Here is a 22,020-nt window from a genome sequence, read left to right on the forward strand (position 1 = left end):
TGGTGCTGCAGCCTGACAAATTTAACACCACCAAAAAACACTAAGACACCCAACTGAAAGGGAATCAAAGACCAGGTTTGTACCTGAGAAAAATTATCTTGCATCAAATTTATGCTCCACAACCTAGCACAAGCAGTGAGCACCTAAGACTTATTTTGGAAGTTTAGAGATAGCAGTGAGACACTATTGATGGAAAGTCAACCCACTTGGAAACAAGATAATTAATTTAACACAGAAAAACACCCAAGACCGTCCAAGGACAATAAACCTATTTTACAAAGGCATTCTTGTGTACTTTGTCATCCATGATGTTATCAGGATAATATTCATAAGCAATAATAGTATTTCAAGTGATCAAATGCTTCTTCTGTCAGGGTGGAGTACCTGCTCACTAAAAGCATCACTTCAGGCCTTCAAGGTTTCTGAATATAACTCCAAAAGAAAAAGAAAAACCTACAGGAAAGTTTAGTAGATATCTTCAGAGCCTATTCCCCTGCAATTCAGCCCATAATGAACAAACTGTGAAATATAAAAGTGCAAAGAATCACAGCCATCTCAAATTGTTGGTTAGTCTGACAAAATAGTTTAAGTAGATGACCGGAAAATCATAGCTACAGATGTAATGACTACAATATTAGAGAACAAAGAAATTCTTAAATATGAAAATAACAAATAGATTTATTGCCAAGAAATCTTAATTACACTAGGATGGAGCTAGAATTTCAGGTACACCAAACGAAGAAAGGAGGAGGCACCTGCATCGGTGTCCATCAATATTCCATAAAATGGAGAGCACAAGGCATCTGATTTGACGAACTACTTTGATAGCTTTGATTACAAGCCCCATTATCTTGGAACGACCAAAAGCGAACCACTGTACAATTTCCACAAGATGTGAAATTATAACTATACAAAATATAACAACAGTCGTAATAATATGGTAATTCCTGGATGATACACGTATACACATTCTACTCGTTTTACAACTCGTAACACTTCATATTGATACCTGTATGTGTGCCCACTACACTCACTCTTCTGCCCGGCATCCTTTGCAAGTTCACATGAGATCTCAAATATAAACATTTTGCAAGAGTAATTCATTCACTTATCTGACTAGCAGAGGGTAAATGAACAAATCTTTCAAAGCATTTTCAGAATCCACAGTTTATACTTGTGTATGTACATATATAAAAGACAGGGTCCAACGAGATCCTTATCAGAGAGGTGCTTGCAAAGTTTGATATAAGGTTCAATGTTTCCAGATTCTTGTATGTTTTTTCTTAGTCCTTGCAAAACAGCAGCCCTATCCAAGTACTCTGGGCTTATACCCAAGTTGAGCATTTTTATGAGGGTTTCCGAAGCATCTACATAAAACCCTCCTTTCACATAGCCTCGTAGCAGCCATGATAATGTCTTTTTCCTAAGCCCAGTACTCATAATCTCCACTCCAGCAAGCAACCGACCGACAGCACCAGCTTCCTTTTGGGAAGCACAAATTGCTAGCACAGCATCATAAAGTTCCCTGTCAGGCTCCTTACCTGAAAGTTTCATTAGCCATAACTGCTGCTCCGCCTCACGTCCAAAACCAGCACAAGTATACAGTGCAAGGAGCCTCTCATGAACAACTCCGGAAATTGCTGAACTACCCTCTTGCAGTGCCCAGTCTGACAAAAGGATTCCATTCCTTATAAGGGCTGACTGATACTTTTCAATATTGCCCAAATTCTCAGCATCCAGTGCGTTGATCAAGCCTGCCTTAATTGAAACCTTCAACTTACGCAAAGCTTTTGAGAACTCCTTTTGCTCTTTAACCAATGCTGTCAAAGCAATTAGGTAACTATAAACTTCAGGCTTCAACCCATTCTCTTTAAATTCGATAACTAATTTAACTGCACCCAGATAATCTCCATCTACCTGAAAGAAATCAGAAAAGAAAATAAGAACCTATGATTGCCTTTCTGGTCCAATGATATAGTGATTCTAGACAACAGGGAGTCAAGGAAAGGCCAGGAACGGTAGAAAAGATGCAAGATTCTAAATCTTATGCAGTGCACTAGATGAAAATATTTTTAGGTAGTAATGATACTAGAAAGATAAAGAACAAATTTCAATTGTTCTCATGTCATAATTGGCATTCGTAAATTTGCCGCTAGCTTTAATAACAGAGTTTGTCTGCAAAACACCAAATAAAGTATCAAGAGCTGTTCCCACTTCCAAACATGTGGTACCTACTTAAGGATTTTTTAAGAATAATAGGGAACGAAATTTGCTACACTTATGCAGGAAGCAGAGAGATTTTTTTTTTTTTTTGGGTGGGGGGGTTGGGTTGGTTCTAAGCCCATCCAGCTGATTTTGAGAATCATAACCTCTTTCTATACCACAAAAGACAGTTGGATTTCAAGAATCATAACTTTTTTTCTACGACACTTAAAATCTGATAGAACTACATAAGTTTACAGCTTTAGAACGATACTGCCCCAAAATTCTTTACAGACAATATCAGTTTGTTAAGTGTAAGTGGCCCCTTAGATTGAGGAAAATATAAGTTGGCCTTAAACATTAGAATCAGCAAATACTTCAGTTCATCAGATATACAGTAGAAATTAACCAGAAAAAATCTATACAGTTCAATAAACCAGGAATGATGATTTAAGTAGCGTAGCAACTCAAAGATCAATAAAAATTGACGCTTACGACTGCCAGTACTGAAGAAATAAATCAATTTTCTACACTAACAATCATACAAAAGGTTGAATGCAGTGCAGTCTTTACCATCATCTTCCAGACGAGATACCCTACTGGTCCTCCTCTTTCGCCCTCGTGCCCTTCTTCGATCTTATAGCCTCCGATTCCCCCTCGTTTCAGAACATCCTTAACAAAGGCTATAGCCTCGGCCTCCTTCCCCCTGTCCCAGTACAAAGACACCACCTTTTCCACCATGCTGAACCCCGGATCGAGGCCTACGCACTCCATCTCATTCAGCAGCGTCATCACGTCCTCCGGCGCATGCTCTCCACCGATCAACCTCTCGATCCACCCGCATGCGATGGACACCATGAGCTCCATCGTCTCCGCATCGACCCGGTTCTCCTTCCGGAGCCAATCGAAGACCTCGAGCGCGCAGTAGGAGTCCCTCCCCTCCTGCGCGAAGTAGACTAACACGAGCTGCAGCTCCCGCGCCGACAGCCGCTCGACCAACTCCCCAAGGACATCGGATGGGTCCCGCACCATCCGCTCCAGCTCCTCGATCGCTTCGAAGAACCCCTCGCCCATCTCCTCCTCAGTGCTGCTCGTCGGCAGCCGATCGAATCGCACCGATTCCAGAGGCTTGACGTGTAAAGACTTGGAGACAGCATTCGGATTAGTGTTCTGCGAATCAGAGATGGATGAGGAGACCCGGAGGGAAAGTGGGCGATTGCAATAGGGTTGGCGGAGGAGGTGGAGGAGGGGACGACGGCGGGGACAAAGAGCCGACGACGAGGAGAAGGGAAGTGAGGAGCCGATCGGAGCAGAGAGGGCCATCCGTTGAGAGCAACCGATCAGAGAAGTTAGGGTTTAGAGGAGGAGGAGAGGAGGTCGTGCCTCGTCTCTCGTCTCCCTCTCCTCGTGGCTCGATCTCTTTGTGGGTCTTCCAATTTCTTTTCTATTTCATTTATTTTATTTTAATCGTGGCTGTTGCTGGAGCAGAACCAGCGGTGACGTGTCCACCAACCAAAACAGAGGCCTTTGTTCTTGAGTGACGAAAATACCCTTTTCATTAATAAATGGTTTGGGTTTTAGTTTTCTATATCTTCCAAAGTAATATATTATATGGCTTAACTAATAAATTCATGTAACAATTCAATCTCGTTTTCTGTATATTCCAAAGTAATATATTATACGATCAATTAAATGCTGGAAATAAAAAAAAGCATTAAAGACTGAAGCGATTCTTCAAGGCTAATTTTGTCATTTAACGTAACCATCTCAAACGATTCCGATTTGGTCTAACAAATCCTCTGCGAGCTTATTAGTCACCGGGGCAACGGGTGGTGTGGTGCGCCTCCTGCAGCGCTGATCTCATCTAGAACCATTCATAGTCAACTCGCGTGAAAATGAGGTGCCAGCCTTGGAGAGGTGGAGCACGTTAGTCTTAGGATACCCACAGATGCATTGGCTTCTCGGCGGCCTCAAAAGCCAACGTAGTTATCCTGTCCCAAAGTAGGTGTGGTCACCACGGATGTCATGCTGTCAATCGATTTGTCATCCATGAATGCATGGTACGGGACAACTCTAGCCATAGCAACAACCACATCCAAAAGTGCACCACTCCTCACTCCCATGTGCTCAAGAACCCCAAAACTCATACATTCATAATCTTATTGGAATTAATTCTATGTATAATATTTGAGTCCGTTAGTGTATTATTATATAAATAATAGATCTAATCCAATTAGACCTAATTTCACAAATCTCACGGTAAGAAACAATGTGTTGGTAAAACATTCTCTTCGTGCAATATAATTTGTGGATCGATGGCAACATCGTAAATAGCGATGCATGCACGTTCCCACGCGGCACACAACGAACACCGACACAATTCCCATCAATCACCACCGACGAAATTACACACGTTGACTGCGGGCCCCGCTTCCAAGTGAATACGGACCACTACTCTTACCAAATCGTACGAACCGTATGACTTGGGATGTCGTCCCTGGCGGTGCTCGCCCGCCTCTTCGACGGGAAGCCTGCCAACGGCCGCGCCTGCCCTCATCGTCGAGTGCCTCGCTGCCCTCGTCCACGTCCTCCCCGACGCCTTCGCTGGCGTGACTTCCCCTTCTCCGGCGTCCTCACCGCCCTTGATGTCGGCGTAACCATCGGCTGACCATGGTGACGTCGAAGAACCCGTGCGCAATCAGGCGACCTGTCGTCGCCTTTGCCTTCCACCAGATCGCTCAGGTAAAAAAAGAAAAACGAAAGAAATCATTATTTCGCTTCAAGTTTGTGGTCACACATTGCATTTTTCATGAAGGAAACTTCCACTTGTTGCTTCTCGTGTTATTGCCCTCAAAGTGTTTACTTTAATTCCTCTTTTCGTTTTTTCTTGTCACGAGCAGATTACTCTATATTCAACGTGTCTGCTTTAAATAGGCGCAAACCTCACAGTGCTTCTGCTGCAGATGCCCTCAAAGTGTTTGCTTTAATGTCCGATCAACGATTACTACAACATCACGTACGTTATTCCCTCGCCAGCTCACCGTTTTCATTCCAAGCACGCCATAAGATACGAGTATTCGACCATCGTGCGAAAAGGGATCCAACGCCACTTGACATCCGCCCCCGATATGGACCTCATCAAGATTCGTGCGCAACCAGTATTCCTTAAACGCGACCTGCCAGTTCTTGACTACACTCTTGCCGACCACCTCGCGTTCATCCATATGACCCGTTCTCTCAAGAATAGCGAACGCCTCTCGCTCTCGCTCTCGCTCGACCCTCCTGATTTCATTTCTCGAAGCCAAAGGGAGGAACCATTCCCGGAAGACAGCGTGGACACCCAGGTCCTCCATCTCGCCGTAGCGGAGCTCGACGGCGACTCCTTCGTCGCTGTCTTCGCCTACTACGTTCGCTGCAAAACCCTAATCCAGCTTCTGGACTTCACCCAGCGCGAGCGTACCCGTACGGGACGCGGAGGAGGAGGATGGTGAACGGGCCATTCTTGTTGGGCGTCGGAGGAAGACCAATGGGGCTTGCCGATTCCTGCGAGGTTGTCTCCGCTGCAAACGGTTCTTGACGGTATTTGACGATCGCTATTCTCTGATTTCTTTCCAGAGTGAGGGGTTTATCTTGGATGCTTTTGACGAATTGTTGTTTGTGCGCGCGAATCTTTTTAGGCTTGGCGACCTGTCAATGGATCGAGGAGTTCTTTGGTAAAGAAAATGTTAATACAACTTGTGATGTACAGTACATGCTTGGGGAACAATGATTCAACAAGTATTCGATCGGTGGCTTTGGGGATGGCACCGAAGAGTTCCATCTCACAAACTCGTAATGCTGATTGGGGTCAGTTAACACCTTAAAGAAAGGGTACTTGTTCTTTCCATCTAACAAACTCATAATGTTGAGTGGGAGCAGTTAATACCTTAAAGAAACTGTACTAAAACACCAAAAGGCGATGAATCATGTTCCTTTCATCTTAATTTTGTTCTATTAATTCTTCCAACAGTTTTAGATAATTACCACTTCGATTCAGTTTCTGAACTTTTAAGAATCTTCCGGTGAGTAACACTGGAATTGCTAATGATTGGAGGTTAAATGACAAAGGGTGAGCATTCATTCATGATTATCAATTTGAACACACTTAATAGTTGGTTGCAAATGTGATAGACTACACAATAATTTTGAATTTGTAGATGATGACTTAAAACATGTTTTATGTTCTAGTACAAATTTTATATGGTCTTTATGCTACTAGTCTCTGTATCTCCTTTTCTTCATAGGGTAGCTCTTGGTAATTTGTCTGCAAATGAACTCATTTATGATAAATGACCTTTTACCTATCTTGGTCCAATATCGATTAGGTTCATTATTCTTTTCACAAAGAGTAACTTGGTTATATAAAATGTCTTGTGAATTATAGCTCATGCATTGATAATCACTTCAACTCTACGCTAATAACAAAATTGCTTGATATCTGACCAAAAGGGTGCTCTGCTTTTGAGCCTTGAAGGCTGTAAGTCCTTCTTTTAGGTCTTGATTAATTAAAGGGAGAATTTATCGGTAGCACAAGTTCTGAAAATGAGATTGTGGTTCCTATTGCAACACAAGGTTGCTTTAAGTAGTAAGTTTCTAGGGTAATATCTGTGGAGTTTTGTGCCGGCAGCACGTGGACAATATTACTGAAGAGCTTTCAGTTAGCAACTTCTATATGGACGATGGGCTTGGATGTTTAGAGGTAGATGATACTTGAGTTACTTTCACTTTGTTGATTTATGTAGATTGAACTTTGAAGATAATTTTGGGCTACCCATGTTATGGCTTTTATTTCTCCCATTTTGTTGGGGTGAAAGCATTCGAGTGTACATATCAACAATTTGTTCTTTCGGTGCTCAGAATGAACCTGATAGTTATATCTTTTTGTAGCATATTATTTGTCAGCCATTACTTTTTTAAATAAGATACTTTTGTCCTTATCAGGTGTTTATTTTACCCTTCTTGGTCTTTTTCATCAAGAATTAGTGACAGTAATAGTTTGATATATAGGATTTTGTGATAGATAATTTCAACATGCTTGGAATTTGATGATAAGGTTTCCTACTTACTAATCCCTCTCTCCTAAGCGGTAGTTTACAAATAAAAGGATCTATTTTTTTCATAAAGCTGATGGTGGATTAGAGCTCTGAGGCTCACTTTTGTCCAATTCTCAAGCCAAATCATTCTGACTGACTGGATGGGATGCTCAGACGATATGAACAAGCTTTCAAATATGGGTTGAAATTTGCTTAAAGAAGACATGTAGATGAATATCTGATTCATGGGTGGAGGTGTTTCACAGTTATTTAAGCTTGTTGCGGTACCCCCAAAAAAAAAAAAAAAAAAATCATATTTGTTGAGATTGTTGGTAATGGTACTGATTTGAAAGAGATTATATCTTGTTTTCCTGGATTCAAACTTTACTTGATGTGTCCCTTGGATGGAAGTTCAGACCATTTTTGGATTCAACTTGGTTTGTGTTCTCACCTTGGACTTTTGCATGCCCTTGATTTTGATAGTGCTTGCCTTGGGATGCTGAGTTTTGGTCATATTGCTTGAACTTGCATTTAGCTTCTTGCATTTTACTTTGATATGGTCAAGTCGCATGACTTGATGGTTAATAAATTAGAAGATGATGCACAGGTACCTGAAACTTCATATGCCGAGTAATAATTAGTTCTGATCATCTTGGTGGCTTGGATTCTTGATCGGTAGCAAGAAGACAAGAAGACGAGTTAAAGAAAATCATCACCTCGAAACGGATTCGATCGACAAGAAAGTCGGAAATCTTCGAGATTCTAGATGGATACCTACAAGAGAAGAAGAGTTCAAGAAAATCACCACTCGGAAACGAATTCGATCAACAAGAAAAGAAAATCAGAAGAAATCATCGCCATCCCGAGGAAGAAAAAGATGAATAAAGACATTGTCAACCTAACACTATAAACGTAGATGAAAAAGAGTTCAAAAGTTCTTGTGGATTCAAAAGTAACGATAAAAATTTGTGGATTCAAACGTAGATGAAAAAAACCATAAGGGTTTAAGAGAATTTTACCACCTCGAAATGGATTCAAAAGTTCTTGTGTAACATCTCATGACAATAAAAATAAATATATAAAATAATAATAAATAAATTGAAAAAAAAAGTAACGATTATTATTATTATTATTATTTCATCATGCCGTGAGCCGAACCAAATCATCAAAATTTGAGGTGTTATCGAAACAACATCTTTATTGCAAATTAGGATCTCGAAACTTAGGTATCTGATCATGAGATCAGACTCTTTGAAACAACATCTTTATTGCAAATTAGGATCTCGAAACTTAGGTATCTGATCATGAGATCAGACTCTTCGAGGGCTGCCTCGTGCCTTAATTGGCGTGTTTTCAAAGCTAGTGAACTTATAGGACGTGGCAGCAACTGTTGCTCCACGAAGGTTTTAATAACACGTTCCGGGAATACAATATAACAAAAACATGGTCAAAGAATACTTTGGGATGGAATTTCAATATGTTTTCGCAGCTAAAAAGAAGATTTTTCAGAAACCTGAGATCTCTAAAGAAGCATAAAGATTAATTACATGATGATCAGAGGAATTGGAGGTTTCCCACTTTGATATATATATATATATATATATATATATATATATATATATATATATATATATATATATATATATATATATATATATATATATATATATACCCTTTAATAACAAAAGTGATGGTCGTCACAGGCGGAGAATACCGGAATGATTGGAGGAGATATCGATCATAATGCAACTCTTCTTTGTGCTTGCCTGCATCAACAGTGAGAAAGCCCTAATGATCAGCTGGAGGAGTTGCAAGTTGTGGCTAACAAGAAAAAGCACACGGGTCTAAAAGGAAAACATACCTCTACTGCTGTGAACTTCTTGTTCATGTTATTTTTGCGATGCTAACTGGTCTGTCTGCATGTCTGTTGCGTGAAGATGATGAAAAGCATCACTTTGATGATGAAACAATATCCTCATAAGTATCTATCTACATTAGCAGGTACGGTCCATCAGCAAGGGATCAATATTATATTATGTCTTTCACAAGTAAAGACTTTAGTACTCGCAATCAGACCCATCTGCTAATTCGATACAGAAATCATCCGTTGAAGTAAATCTCCAAATGTGTATCATATGGATATGTAATTTTATGCATGTATTTGTTACTATTACAATAGTTATGTTTATGACAGAATTATTGATGACAGAAAAATTAGAGAAAGGAAGATCACCTGCTGGTACCCCTGAAACGGTTTTAGCTGCTCCTAAGAGCTTCTGGCACATAGTAGTTCCTGAAAAGCTAAGAAGGGAGTACTTTGATAACTCTAATCTATCAGAACTGGTCATCTGGGTAAATCCAAAGGAGGTTGTCCATGTCTGTAGAAGCTGAGGAACCGCTGGTAACAGCAGCCTTTCTACTCCTAAAGAACAAAGCAACTGTAGAACAAATAAGAAAAGCAAGCTGGTGAGAATACATCATCTCGTGAGCCTCGATTAACATTTACGCAGAAAGAACTGATGAAAACCAATAAAATAAGAATCTCATTCGACATGATCAATGATTAGTTTAACATCCGGCATCAGAAGAAATATAAAATTAACCATAACATAGGAAAACAGACTCGTCAAACCTCTTCCAACAATAAATACAAGTTCAACATTGCTTAGATGAAGCTGAATCCTATCTAAAAATTCTTTCATAGAAAAAGCTCAAAGTAGAAGAAATAGTAAGTTCAGCCATTAGCTATGAACAATCTTAAGGGGAAATTATAAGATGTAAGTAATCACCATGCAAGTTTTATAAGACCAGCTACAGAATGATTTGGTCTCGGTCTAGTTAATTGAAACTTAACTGAGAGAGAGAAACATATGCAGATCAAATGTTCCTCAAACAATGTGCTGCATGTATTTTCCCAATGCAAGCTCGATCAAAGTTAGACAAACATTTTTGGTGGTATTACCTTCTCCAATTCATTCACAAGAAGACGACACATTCCCTTTCGGCGATACAGAACACGAGTACCTATTAAAGGCATTTCTGCTGCCTTGTCACCATAGACCCTGGATCAAGAGTGTAAAAGCAACATTAGTTCAGCAGAAAGCAAAATAAATTGAGAATGCATGAAAATGTAAGTGTTAAAAGTGATAAAGAGCAACATAAGAACCTGAAAGTAGCAACTGATACTAGTTCATCTCCCTTCTCCAGAAGCATAGTGTAAAATCCCCAAAAATTTAATCGTTTAAGCTCTGATCTGAGAAACAACAAGGCAGGATTCAACATAAGCATCTGAAGACAGAAGTTGTTTCACTTTGGATGAAGGCCTTCAGATGAAAGCTATTGAAATGGCACATATGGCACTAAAAGAATCAACTTAAAGGGAAGCTAAATTAAACACAAATCTAGCAGGCTTTGTTTAAACACAACGAGGAGCTGCACCAAACATGAATGGTCAAGAGATCAAACATTTGAGCCACAGCTTCAGGAAAATATCAACTGCTAAATAGACTATAATAGAAATTAGATTTGGAAAAGGTTCGTTGTGTATTATTTTACTGGAGCAAAAAAACCATGAGTACTTGCGTTGGAAGATTTCTTGCCAGAAGGCACAAGTTTGTGCATGTCTTCAACCTGGTAAACTTCTCAAACTTGTGCAGCATATCAAGTTAACCTTGCAGTATGATCGAAAACAATGATTGCAAGAAGTCAAACAAGTGGCAAGTCAGAAAAGGTCACTGATCTTATTAGAAGGTTATGGAATGAGGATGGAGAACTTTATACTCCATCGAAAAAGTTGAGATTGCTTGGCAATGACATAAACATTAGTCTCCCCTCCTTTTTATTAATAAATTTTGATTATGGAAATATTCATCCTAATCATAACTCGACACGTGGCAGGACAGTTAGTAATGAGAAGACGGGTTCTGGTCAACAATTAGGCTATGTGGACACTAATCTAAAATAGTAGTTCAAAGAAATATTTTATCAATACCTTGAAAATAGCAGGCTGGGGGAACATTCTGCTCGTATTGCAGAATATTCCCCTAGTTAACCGCTATAAAAGGTTATTTAGGTGTGGTAATCGAGGTCAGTCGCTATAAAAGGTTATTTAGGTATGGTAATGAAGACATTACCCATAGAGATGAAGAAGGGTGTTGAGTTTTATATGATCTTTGCATGTTCCTTAGATTAAATAGAATATTTATAAAATTGTTACAAAACAGTGTTGGATAATTAAAAAAATATCATTATGGAATAGTGTCATCAAGATAAGAATACAATGTTGCTCGCTGTTTTGTGCAATCCAAACTATTTAAAACAAGTTATCGCATGAGTTTGCGACCAAAGAGCATCAGGAATCTGACTAGACATTCTAAATCATTAGTATAAAGGGGAATGAAGATTTACTGCAAGGAGCAAATTTCTGGAGGGCATTGACAAAATAAGGAGCCAACTAAGCAAAATCTACACTCAGATATAAAACGAACAAAAACACTACAAAGCTTATTTAGGTTGACATTAACATCCTCAAGTTATTAAACACCAAGAATTATAATTCAAGCATACCCAAGGACATAGATCGTTATTTACTGATCTGACAGTTAGAGGACATAAAAATCTATACTGTACCAAGCGGACTACTCAATATGGCTTACCTCTTAGTACTATACCAGTAAGGATCCTATCTCTAATCCAAATCCAACCAGGTCTCCTAGCCAGCTGCAGGTGATGTTTGAACCTCCCAACAACAAGGTTTCATCTCTCTCTCTCTCTCTCTCTCTCTCTCTCACACACACACACACAGACTTGTGTGCACCTCATAATCAAGCAAAATTATTATTTTTACATACTTTTATTATCGCACTCAAAACAAGACTAGCAAAACATGAGCAAAAGAGAAAGTTGCTTCTGCTGCAGTAATACTAGAGTAGCAAACAGCTTCTTTACACAAAAGAAGTTGCTGTTCTGAATTCTGATAGTAACACTAAGGTAGCAAATAGCTCAAGGTAGGAGCAAAGTGCTTGTTGATGTAGAAGCACAGTATTCTAGCACAAAGCTAGCAAGTAGTTTTGTGCAGGGTCAAATTGTCTACTGCTGCAGCAGCAGTAAAATTCTACTGGTTTTAAGCTAGCAAATAGCTTATGATAGTAGCAAAGTTACTATCATAATTGTAGTACAAAAAGTTGTTGCTGGAGCAAAGCTGTTATTGCTTCTGCAATGATAGTACTAAGCTAGCAAAATAGCTCTATATAGGAGCAAGGCTGCTACTGCTGCAGCAATATTAGTACTAGGCTTGCAAATAGCTTTATATACGAGCAAATTGCTTCACATTTCTAATGACCTAAAACACATTGGTAGGTTCATGAATCTTGATTGAATCAGAGAAGTCAAAGTTGTTTCAGTCACATGGATTATCATAGAACGCTATACAATTCTGCCTGCACCTTTTACATGTCCTAAGCCCAAAAGTTCTGAAAGAAAGTGCAGTAGAGAATTTGCTTCACCACTAATCACAAGATGGGGAACAAATTCAAGAGCAAAAAAAAAATCTAAACCACAGGTTCGATAGGTGAGAACGGTGGTGTGGCATCCACCTAATGTTGTGATCTCACTTCTCTTCCCATTCCAATTGACATTGTTCTTGACATATGATAAGTTTGGAAAACATATTTCATTTATTTTTCAGGTAAAAAATATGTAAAGATAAGGTTTTATGGGGACTCATGGGGTCCAAGTCCAGTGTCCAACTGCAACAGCACCTGGGTAGTTGTACCATATAGGTCCGACCACTAAGCAGTTCCGGTCCTTGATCGAGAATTTAATCCTTACTGAACATACAATTCCTGAGTCACACTATCATGTTAAATAAATAAAGGTCATCAAATGCCACACCAAGGTAACAAGATTCAGCAAGTCATCACTTCATACACATGTAAACTGACATAGATAATTGGGCAAAGTAAAACAATATTACATCTAAAATTTGAGAAAGTGTCTTACTCTTTATTGAAAAGAAGATCAGCAACGAGATCACTCTGAGTACGAGTTTCAGTCATCGGCACAAAGCACTCATGCAGTACATCAAGTGCAATACATAGCTTGCTGTGATGCTCAGCCATGGCTTCAAGGGCAAATCTTCCAAGATCTGAATTATCATTACTGCCCCATCTCAATAAAGTCCATGATAATCCCACAGCGGAAGTTGGGTTCGATTTCCCAATAAGTTCACAGAGATGATAGAATATCTGCAGAATCAATATAAGAAACATCAAGAACAAACTTTCCATGAGTGACTTCTACTAATTGAAGGAAAAGATGAACTCACATGAGAAAATAAAAGAATTGATAGAGGAAGCTTGAATCTTTAGAAAAGGTAAACAAGGAAATGGAGGTTCCAATTGTAGATAGGATTCAAGTAAATGCAATATGTTAAAAACAAGAAAATCAAATAGGATGGAAGTGGTTCTTGCGTTTTTGCTCTGTATAACTAAGGTCGAAAATCAAAAGCAAACTAGTACGCCACTGTACATTATCATACACAGTGATCATTTTGACCAAAATCTGATAAAGCCAGCACTGTGAAACCACTAGTCGGTTGAACCCAATTAAAGATTCATATGCATACAATTTGTCCACATTTCAGACCCTCCGATTATTTCTTCCAACCACCATATGCTATGTGCCCACATCCATCCATATCTGCTACATAGAGTACTACATCTCTGGTGTACTGATCTAACTAACATGGTCTCTTTATAGTTTCATAAGTATCTCCTCCAACTGCTGCTAAGCTCCTCACCTGCATGTCTGAGTAATTAAGAACCAGATACTGTATTATGGCATTGTTCAAGTCAGGTGACGGCTTATTTTCCACCAAGTCTCTATAAGTTTACTGACCAAAGAGGTTTAGACGATTTACAGTGTCAATATCTGGAGAATAAAGATCCCAAGAAGGACCAAACTTTAGCTCCTTTATCACTGCCACATCAGTTCTTAGACATGGACAATTTTAGATCAAATTAAAACCCACATCGACAACGGCTCAATCTATGAATTTTGAAAAGATGATTACAAGTCTAGTGAACAAATAAAAACATAGAATTTACCAAAATTTGAAACACGTGGAGATAAATTTAGCAGTAAGTTATGTTTTCATTATATCAATCACTACAGAAGTTCAAGTGCACCAAAAAGGAATCATTATATCCAGCAAAAAATGAAGGCTCAAAAGATCAAGTGCCAAAAAGGATTCAATTCTTTTGTTGAAATGTACCTCTAAACATTTCTTACTGCAAAACCAATTTCCAGTTGGACAAGAACCAAGCTGTTGTAATCTTTCACCTCTCAAGCAACCTACATGATCTACAGAAAAGAAAATTTTAGATGCACAAACATATGGGTGCATGCATACGTAAGAAGGTAAAAAGTCAAAACATACATTCTCCTTCACATTGATCACAGGAAAACATTGTTGTCTTTGTAAATTGCTCTACATCATGATTGTATTCACTGTGGTCACATATGCCACATCTACATGATGGACAAAACCATTTTCCTTCAGGGACATCCTACATGAAAACCAACATTAATAGAATTTAGCCACCTGATATATTATAATTGTTAACAAGTTAGAGGTACATAATTTGGAAATTAAACTTGACACGGTTTCAGAAAGACAATTTTGATAAAGCCACAACAGTAACAACCTCTCACCTGATTATGTTGGATCGGAAACAAGAATCATTAAACATAAATTGGTTCTGTTAAAAAAAGTCATCGCATAGTATAAGGTGTCATTACTCATTATTTCCAAACAATCCCTATTTGGTCAAAACCTATAGGCTCAGATCTCTAAACTTAAGTTAAATTTCCTAACCAGAGCATGTAAAGGACTTCTTTAGACACATCCAAGCTACATTTGGGACTTCTCTTAGGTTTATTTAGCACTATTGTTAAATATAAATGTATTACATGTAGAAAGGTTTTGATGAATACAACTTAGACAAAAGTTTATTAAAGATTCATTTTAATTAAGATGCTACCAGTGCATTGTTCCTACTTCCTTGTTATAAACCTCCAGATGATACTGCAAACTCTAAAGATGGGGCTCTATCAAACTTAAACTTTCCCTTCTAAGTGGCTATTAAGAGTTACAATTGGATTAGAAAATGTCGATATATTCTTTAAATAGAGAGGGACAGTCTGGCCTTTAATAGCAGCAGAGAAACTTCAATGATTAATTTAAGGTGCTTTCCATTGACAAACATGCCCAATACCCTTCTATATCTTAATCATCTCCTTTTCTCTTCTTTGATGTCCTTCTATCTGTTAATTTGATAGGAAAATAAGCCCAGCAGACCTCAATTGTTAAGAATAAGCACGTCCAACCTTTTTAAATGAAAAGCAGTAATTGCACCAGACCTTAGTCAAACTCCGACTTGCAAGCATTTCACTTGTAAGATATTGAACTTTTACCTACAAGTGCTTCTGTTTCACATTAAAATAGCAAATAAAGCGGTCAGAGATGAGAGTTAGACCTTATAATTTTATGCACATAAAAAGAAGATAATTCATAACAGAGAACCCAAATATCGTATCTCTCATTTATTATGCAAATAATACAATCAATGCAGTTGAAAGCACAAGAAATACAGATAGCATTATCCTTTAGAGTAAATGACCATGACAAAATTCAACCATCCATCAAAGACACTGTGCTACAATAGAAAAGGTAAAGAACACGGCTGCTGAAACTTCATGTGCAAACAAGGTAAAAGATAATAAAGCCAACAATATTCAGCAAGTGAAATGGAAAACAAGCTCTGTTAAGACAATTTTCAGGTAGATGCAGCAAACAGAATAAGACATTTTACAATCAATAGATTAAACAAGCAACTTACCTCTAAGCCCATGCAGGTTACGTGAAATGCTGATGGACAGTGGTCGCATAATATCAATGCACCACCATCTTGACAGATAGAGCAGATTGTATCACTTTGATGTTGAGTAAGGTCACCCTTCAATCTGATGTGTGGGGAAATTTTTTGCTTGCTAGTATGCATCATCTGCATTTGACACTGTAGTAAAGATCTTCCATCAGATAAAAATATAGTGGCAGAAGGCCTTTGAGTTCTATTATCACTGTGAGCTGCAAAGCTTGCAAGATCGAACACTGTTTTACAGCACATGCACTTTATTCCAGAATGATTTATCCGGCCTTCCTTCCTAGACTGTCTGTCTTTTTCACACATACAATAAACCTTCTGCCTCGGTAATAGTATATCATTGTCAATAAGCCAAGACAAAACTGTTTTTGCAGAATGCTGGCTAGAAGATTCTACAAGTTGCTGCAAACTTGTGCTTGATCTACGCACACGAGATGAAAAGCTTTCGCCCGTTTTCTCATCTTGTTTGATAGATTGGGATGCCACTCTTCTTTTAGATTTTTGACAATCAGCTTCCTGACCAGATAGACGAATTTGTGTGCTACCATGTGAAGGAGAAAGAGGCATGCTTTTCTTCTTTAAATTTGCAACTCTTTTGAATCGCAATCCACCAAATTTACGTTCACCAAATTCTGATGAATTACAAGAAAATGTTGATTCTCTTACAGTTTCATTATCCAAAAAGTCAGCAGGTTCATGGAAGCCTTTACTTGTTGCAGCATTTGAAATGGTACAGAGTTCCCATTGTTTATCATTCTTTTCAGATTCAATGTGTTCAACGTTCAATTCGGATTTGACCTTTTTCTGGTTGCCCACAGAATGGAGAGACTTAATGGTGGAATTTCTATTTTCTTTCAAGTAGGCCTTACAGGCTGTAATAAGAGAATGAAAGGACTTGCCACTTGGTGACCTGTAACATAATTCTTGCTTAGTTTTCTTGTCTTTAAGATAAAAGAACCAGCCCATGTATAAAAGATGTCTTTTAGCATTCAATCTCAGCAATTTAACATTCGCATCTAAGATTGCTCGTTTACCATTTTGCACTTGCAAATCCATGAAACCCTCATATTCTGTTATTGCTTCTGGCAAAAACTCAGGTTCAATGTCCTCGTCTGCCCTAAATTCCACCTTTTTGTTCCCAGAAGCAGCACAGTTGAAATTTCTACCTGAGCAATTCACACAGTAATCCACTATAGAATGCAACCTCTTTGTACTGCAGCCTGAGCGGTCATGCTCAGAATCATCAGAATATTCACACTCCTCGTCCACCTTCTGGTGCAGCAAATCACTGCAGGCCTTGATAAGGGAGTAATAGATTCTTCCTTGAGGTGAAGAGAAACGAAACCTTAAGATTGCATCTTCTCTAAATTCGACTGTCCAACCCAAAGCCACAAGATGTTTCTTCACTTTTTCTGATAGAGATTTGCAATCAAGCTTCGCCAAGCTTTTCAGCCTTGACTTTCCACCTCTCATCTTGGATGCATATACTTCTACCAACCCAGGGCAGTAGCTGGCATCAAGTTTCAGAGGCTTCCAATTGTTTGCAACACTACAGCTTGGGATATTCTCAGCCTTACTGTGCATGGATGTGAGGTTGGAGAATGTGCCTCGGACCTCGGCTGCATGATTCTCTGCTACAAAGGTGCAATCAGTTGTTGTGTCTGAATTTTCTTCCACTGTTTTCCATGCTTCACAGGCTGTTACCAGAGACCCAAAACGTTTTCCCAGAGGAGAGACATAATACTTACGACCATGAACATCTTTGATGAGCTTCCATCCTACAGCCATAAGATGAGACCTTGCAAGTTGACGCAAGACATAAAGCTTTTTCTTCAAATCTATAGGACAAAATTTATTGCGAAACACTTGTATGAAATCCTGTAATGCTTTCGAGCAAACCCTGGGTTTCATTGATGCTTTAGTACTGTCGCAGGATTGAAGAAACCCATCTGCACCTGAAACCTCTGTAGCATCAACTACTAAAACTGCTTGGGAGGAATTCTCACTAGCATACTTCAACTGACATGGACTTTGAGCACCTGAAATTAAGGCACGATCATCAGGTGTGTTTAGTCCTGAAGAGCAATTATTGTCTGTACCATTAGTCAGATCATCCAATCCAAGGTCAGCACCTTGAGGACAAATAACATCCTCCATTGAAGTGCAAACATCAACTGAAGCCATGCCAGCAGTTACTAATTGTTTAGAGATAACATCGGAAACTGAAATGCTATTCGCTGCAGACCATACTTCCTCAATCAACTCTGACAACAGTTTTTCCCAAATATCTTTTGTTCCAAAAGCCCAGCTTTTGATTTTGTCCTGAAAAACATGAGTAGCTCTCAAGTTGCACCATATCTGCCTGATTGAAACAGGCAAGCTACCTGCACAGTCAAAATTTTGAAGCAATTGAAGGAACAACCACTGGCCACGAGGCTTCCAATGCCCAGAAGCTTCATCCCAGTCTTGGGTAAGACGCAACCTCTCAATGGTTAAAATAGCCTGGTCTCCTAGATCCGGAAAGAGCACTCTCCTCTCTTCAAAACCTTCGTCATGATCGAAAACTACACCTTCCCACCAGGCATCGTCAACCAAGGCATCAACACACAGCCCATATCTGATCTCTGAATTTCCAATGCTGACATGAGGTGGCACCGGTCTAATTCGTGGTCTGCAACTTTCAGTGGCTGTGCTGAATGTGCCTTCAATTGCATCTGATACTGGAATCACCTCCTCAGGTTCTGAAATACGGTCACCACTCAATCGATTGGCATGCTCAACAACACGGAAAAACTCACCACACTCAATGACCACTGCCAAATGCCAAGACTGAAGGCCTTCATGGAAATGTCCCACCTAAATTAACAAAACAAACATAAGAACTAATGGAGGAAGCCAGGGCATCAAAGTTTAATCAAATACTTAGAAGGCAAAATAGAGTCACGATGCAGTTGTTATTCACTGTCCCAATAGCACAAAAAACCATAAATAGGACCACGAGAAATTGACGAGGCAAAAGATGAGGACGAACTTCAAAATTTTGGAGAAATGGAGAATGCAGCCACCAGGATAATTCGTAGTTTCTGATACAATCACCGTCGCTGAAGAAACTTTAGCAACAGTGAGCAAATTAAAAATTAATAATTACAATTACAAAGCAGCCATAACAAAGTGCATGCCAAAGCAACCATAACAAAGTGCATGTCAAAGTGCATGCACTTTGTTAGTAACTCAAACAAAGTGCATGCCAAAGCAGCCAAAACAAAGTGTATGCCAAAGTGCATGCACTTTGTTAGTAACACTAACAAAATGCATGCACTTTGGCATGGCATGCACTTCTTTACACAAAAGAAGTTGCTGTTCTGATAGTAACACTAAGGTAGCAAATAGCTCAAGGTAGGAGCAAAGTGCTTGTTGATGTAGAAGCATAGTATTCTAGCACAAAGCTAGCAAGTAGTTTTGTATAGGGTCAAATTGTCTACTGCTGCAGCAGCAGTAAAATTCTACTGGTTTTAAGCAAGCAAATAGCTTATGATAGTAGCAAAGTTACTATCATAATGGTAGTACAAAAAGTTGTTGCTGGAGCAAGGCTGTTATTGCTTCTGCAATGATAGTACTAAGTTAGCAAAATAGCTCTATATAGGAGCAAGGCTGCTACTGCTGCTGCAATATTAGTACTAAGTTTGCAAATAGCTTTATATACGAGCAAATTGCTTCGCATTTCTAATGACCTAAAACACATTGGTAGGTTCATGAATCTCGATTGAATCAGACAAGTCAAAGTTGTTTCAGTCACATGGATTATCATAGAACGCTAAACAATTCTGCCTGCACCTTTTACATGTCCTAAGCCCAAAAGATCTGAAAGAAAGTGCAGTAGAGAATTTGCTTCACCACTAATCACAAAATTGACGAGGCAAAAGATGAGGACGAACTTCGAAAGTTTGGGGCAATGGAGAATGCAGCCACCAGGATAATTCGTAGTTTCTGATACAATCACCGTCGTTAAAGAAACTTTAGCAACAATGAGCAAATTAAAAATAGCAATAAAAAAACCATACCGCAGAAACTCGCATGAATTTAAGATGGTTTGTTAAAGAAGTTCGTTTAGAAGACGAACAAGCATCCCAACTCATTCATCAAAAACAAATATGAGAGACTAAAGACAAGCACGGCATCAGATTGCGTCGCAAACGAATTCAACATCACGATCTCGCGACCATATCTCGACCAAAGCAAGGGAAGAAAAGGGTGAGGAGGAGGGTTTAGCCGGTACCTCGACCGCCTCTCCGGTCATCAACTTCTTTCTTCGCCGCTTCCTCGTCGGCTCGTCGTCGATCGCCATGCGGGGACGAGGGTTTAGGCAAGGGTTTAGGCAAATCGTGGTTGCCCTCGAAACCCGAGGAGGGCAGGACCCGCGGATCTCTTTGACATGGACGTGGCAATGGTTTAGGCAAGGGTTTCCGGGGTTGCCAGCGAAACCCGAGGAGGGGTTGCAGCTTCGCTGATCTCTCTTATATAAGACACAAGAAACACTCGTCGACCTATTCGTGTCCACCATAGTTTCGCAGGAAGATAATTCTGGCCGTTGATATCGATCTCATCAGATGGAGTTATTTGGACTCTACACGACTCCTACACGGACTCCGGAATACCCAATATTCTTTGAATAATGAAGTATAGTACACAAGCTATACCTTCTTTCTTATTGGAGGAAAAACGGAGTCCACCTATGGAAAAAGCGCAAGAGGAAATCACAACGAAGATGGGGAAATATTAGGATGTGCGTGGCCATGGCACCGGTCATCGTGTCAAGTTGGACACGATGCAACGAATCGGCAAGCGCCACGTGAGTGTTCGATCGGCTTCAAAAATAGATAATATATGTATATTTATTGGTAATAATGAGTAATGATGATGATAATGAGAGCGATACATATATGTATGATTTTGAAAGGGCAGATAGGATATAAACATTCATGTTCTTAGTTCATTAAATAATGTCCTAAAATTCTTACTTTATATTGAACACTAAATTATGCATGATGATTCACAAAGTTGATCTCTAATTGATGCTTCAAAGTGTAATTACAAAATTAATAATTACAATTAGAAAGCAGTCATGCCAAAGTGCATGCATATATGCCAAAGCAGCCATAACCACATGCATGCATAAGGTCCATATAACTTAAATGTGTAGTGCAATTACAAATTAATAATTAGCTCTTTAATGAACTCATTTTATAACATGCTTTACAAAGTGCATGTATATTACTCATCTTTTTTATCCTGAAATAACATACTTTAATAAATATAAAAATACTTATCAAACCCAACAAACCTCTTAACAAGTATTTTAATTCATTTTATACACAAAAAAAATAATATTTTATTTTAATTAAAAAAAAATTGAGCACTTTCACATATATTCAGATTTGACACTTAAAACATACATTTAGATTCGAATTTAAAATCTATTATTTATATAATAATATACCAATCATTAATGATTTCTTAGTAGAGACTCAAACTCATTTTCGAGTCTCAAATCAATCATTTTTTCTATAAAGATAAAAAATAAAAATAATTAATAATGAAAATAAATATAAAGAATAAAAGAATTTCTATAATATAATATTTAGGTAAAATAAAAAAAAATAAACATAATTAATAATAAACATAATATACAAATATTATTATTTTTCTATAAAGTCAAATCCTTCATTACACCATCACATGATCATACTATAAGTTTGTTCGAGCACTAAGTTATTTTTTCGAGTATCATCTCCCACCCACCA

At 38.7% G+C, this 22,020-nt stretch overlaps 2 protein-coding genes and 1 long non-coding RNA gene across 4 annotated transcripts; 1 reads left to right on the plus strand and 2 right to left on the minus strand.

Annotated features, from left to right (window-relative positions):
* Positions 1-660: 660 nt before the first annotated feature.
* Positions 661-3,636, minus strand: LOC103989703 (pentatricopeptide repeat-containing protein At2g30100, chloroplastic). Its single transcript, XM_009408647.3, has 2 exons — positions 2,776-3,636; positions 661-1,917 (listed from the first exon to the last, which is right to left on the minus strand). The coding sequence occupies exons 1-2, from the start codon at positions 3,523-3,525 to the stop codon at positions 1,144-1,146; spliced, it is 1,524 nt and encodes a 507-aa protein (XP_009406922.2). The 5' UTR covers positions 3,526-3,636; the 3' UTR covers positions 661-1,143.
* Positions 3,637-4,677: 1,041 nt separating this feature from the next.
* On the plus strand, positions 4,678-7,177 carry LOC135677208 (uncharacterized). The gene is made up of 3 exons (XR_010514595.1): positions 4,678-4,944; positions 5,103-5,781; positions 5,880-7,177. It is a non-coding gene; the product is annotated as an uncharacterized LOC135677208 (long non-coding RNA).
* Positions 7,178-8,932: 1,755 nt separating this feature from the next.
* Positions 8,933-20,725, minus strand: LOC103989705 (uncharacterized). 2 transcript variants are annotated; one of them, XM_018827738.2, is made up of 10 exons: positions 20,496-20,725; positions 16,175-19,075; positions 14,713-14,842; positions 14,548-14,636; positions 13,275-13,519; positions 10,441-10,527; positions 10,237-10,336; positions 9,508-9,712; positions 9,136-9,198; positions 8,933-9,040 (listed from the first exon to the last, which is right to left on the minus strand). In XM_018827738.2, exons 1-9 carry the CDS (start codon positions 20,562-20,564, stop codon positions 9,164-9,166), a joined length of 3,861 nt encoding a protein of 1,286 aa, XP_018683283.2. In that variant the 5' UTR covers positions 20,565-20,725; the 3' UTR covers positions 8,933-9,040; positions 9,136-9,163. The 2 variants fall into 2 exon arrangements, with proteins under 2 accessions (XP_018683283.2, XP_018683284.2); XM_018827739.2 differs by having other exon boundaries at positions 9,136-9,263; positions 20,496-20,723.
* Between the last annotated feature and the right edge of the window lie 1,295 nt (positions 20,726-22,020).

Source organism: Musa acuminata, chromosome BXJ1-6, assembly GCF_036884655.1.
Source record: "Musa acuminata AAA Group cultivar baxijiao chromosome BXJ1-6, Cavendish_Baxijiao_AAA, whole genome shotgun sequence".
Classification (NCBI taxonomy): domain Eukaryota; kingdom Viridiplantae; phylum Streptophyta; class Magnoliopsida; order Zingiberales; family Musaceae; genus Musa; species Musa acuminata.

What these genes read in the sequence shown, in the direction of transcription:
- LOC103989705 (XM_018827738.2), bottom strand. Translation starts at nt 20,564, where the DNA reads ATGGCGATCGACGACGAGCCGACGAGGAAGCGGCGAAGAAAGAAGTTG. An exon ending in TGACCGGAGAGGCGGTCGAG is followed by an intron (nt 19,076 to 20,495) that starts GTACCGGCTAAA and finishes TTGTTAATTTAG; the next exon opens with GTGGGACATTTCCATGAAGG. An exon ending in GTATCAGTTGCTACTTTCAG is followed by an intron (nt 10,337 to 10,440) that starts GTTCTTATGTTG and finishes CTCTTGATCCAG; the next exon opens with GGTCTATGGTGACAAGGCAG.
- LOC103989703 (XM_009408647.3), bottom strand. Translation starts at nt 3,525, where the DNA reads ATGGCCCTCTCTGCTCCGATCGGCTCCTCACTTCCCTTCTCCTCGTCG. An exon ending in ATCTCGTCTGGAAGATGATG is followed by an intron (nt 1,918 to 2,775) that starts GTAAAGACTGCA and finishes GATTTCTTTCAG; the next exon opens with GTAGATGGAGATTATCTGGG.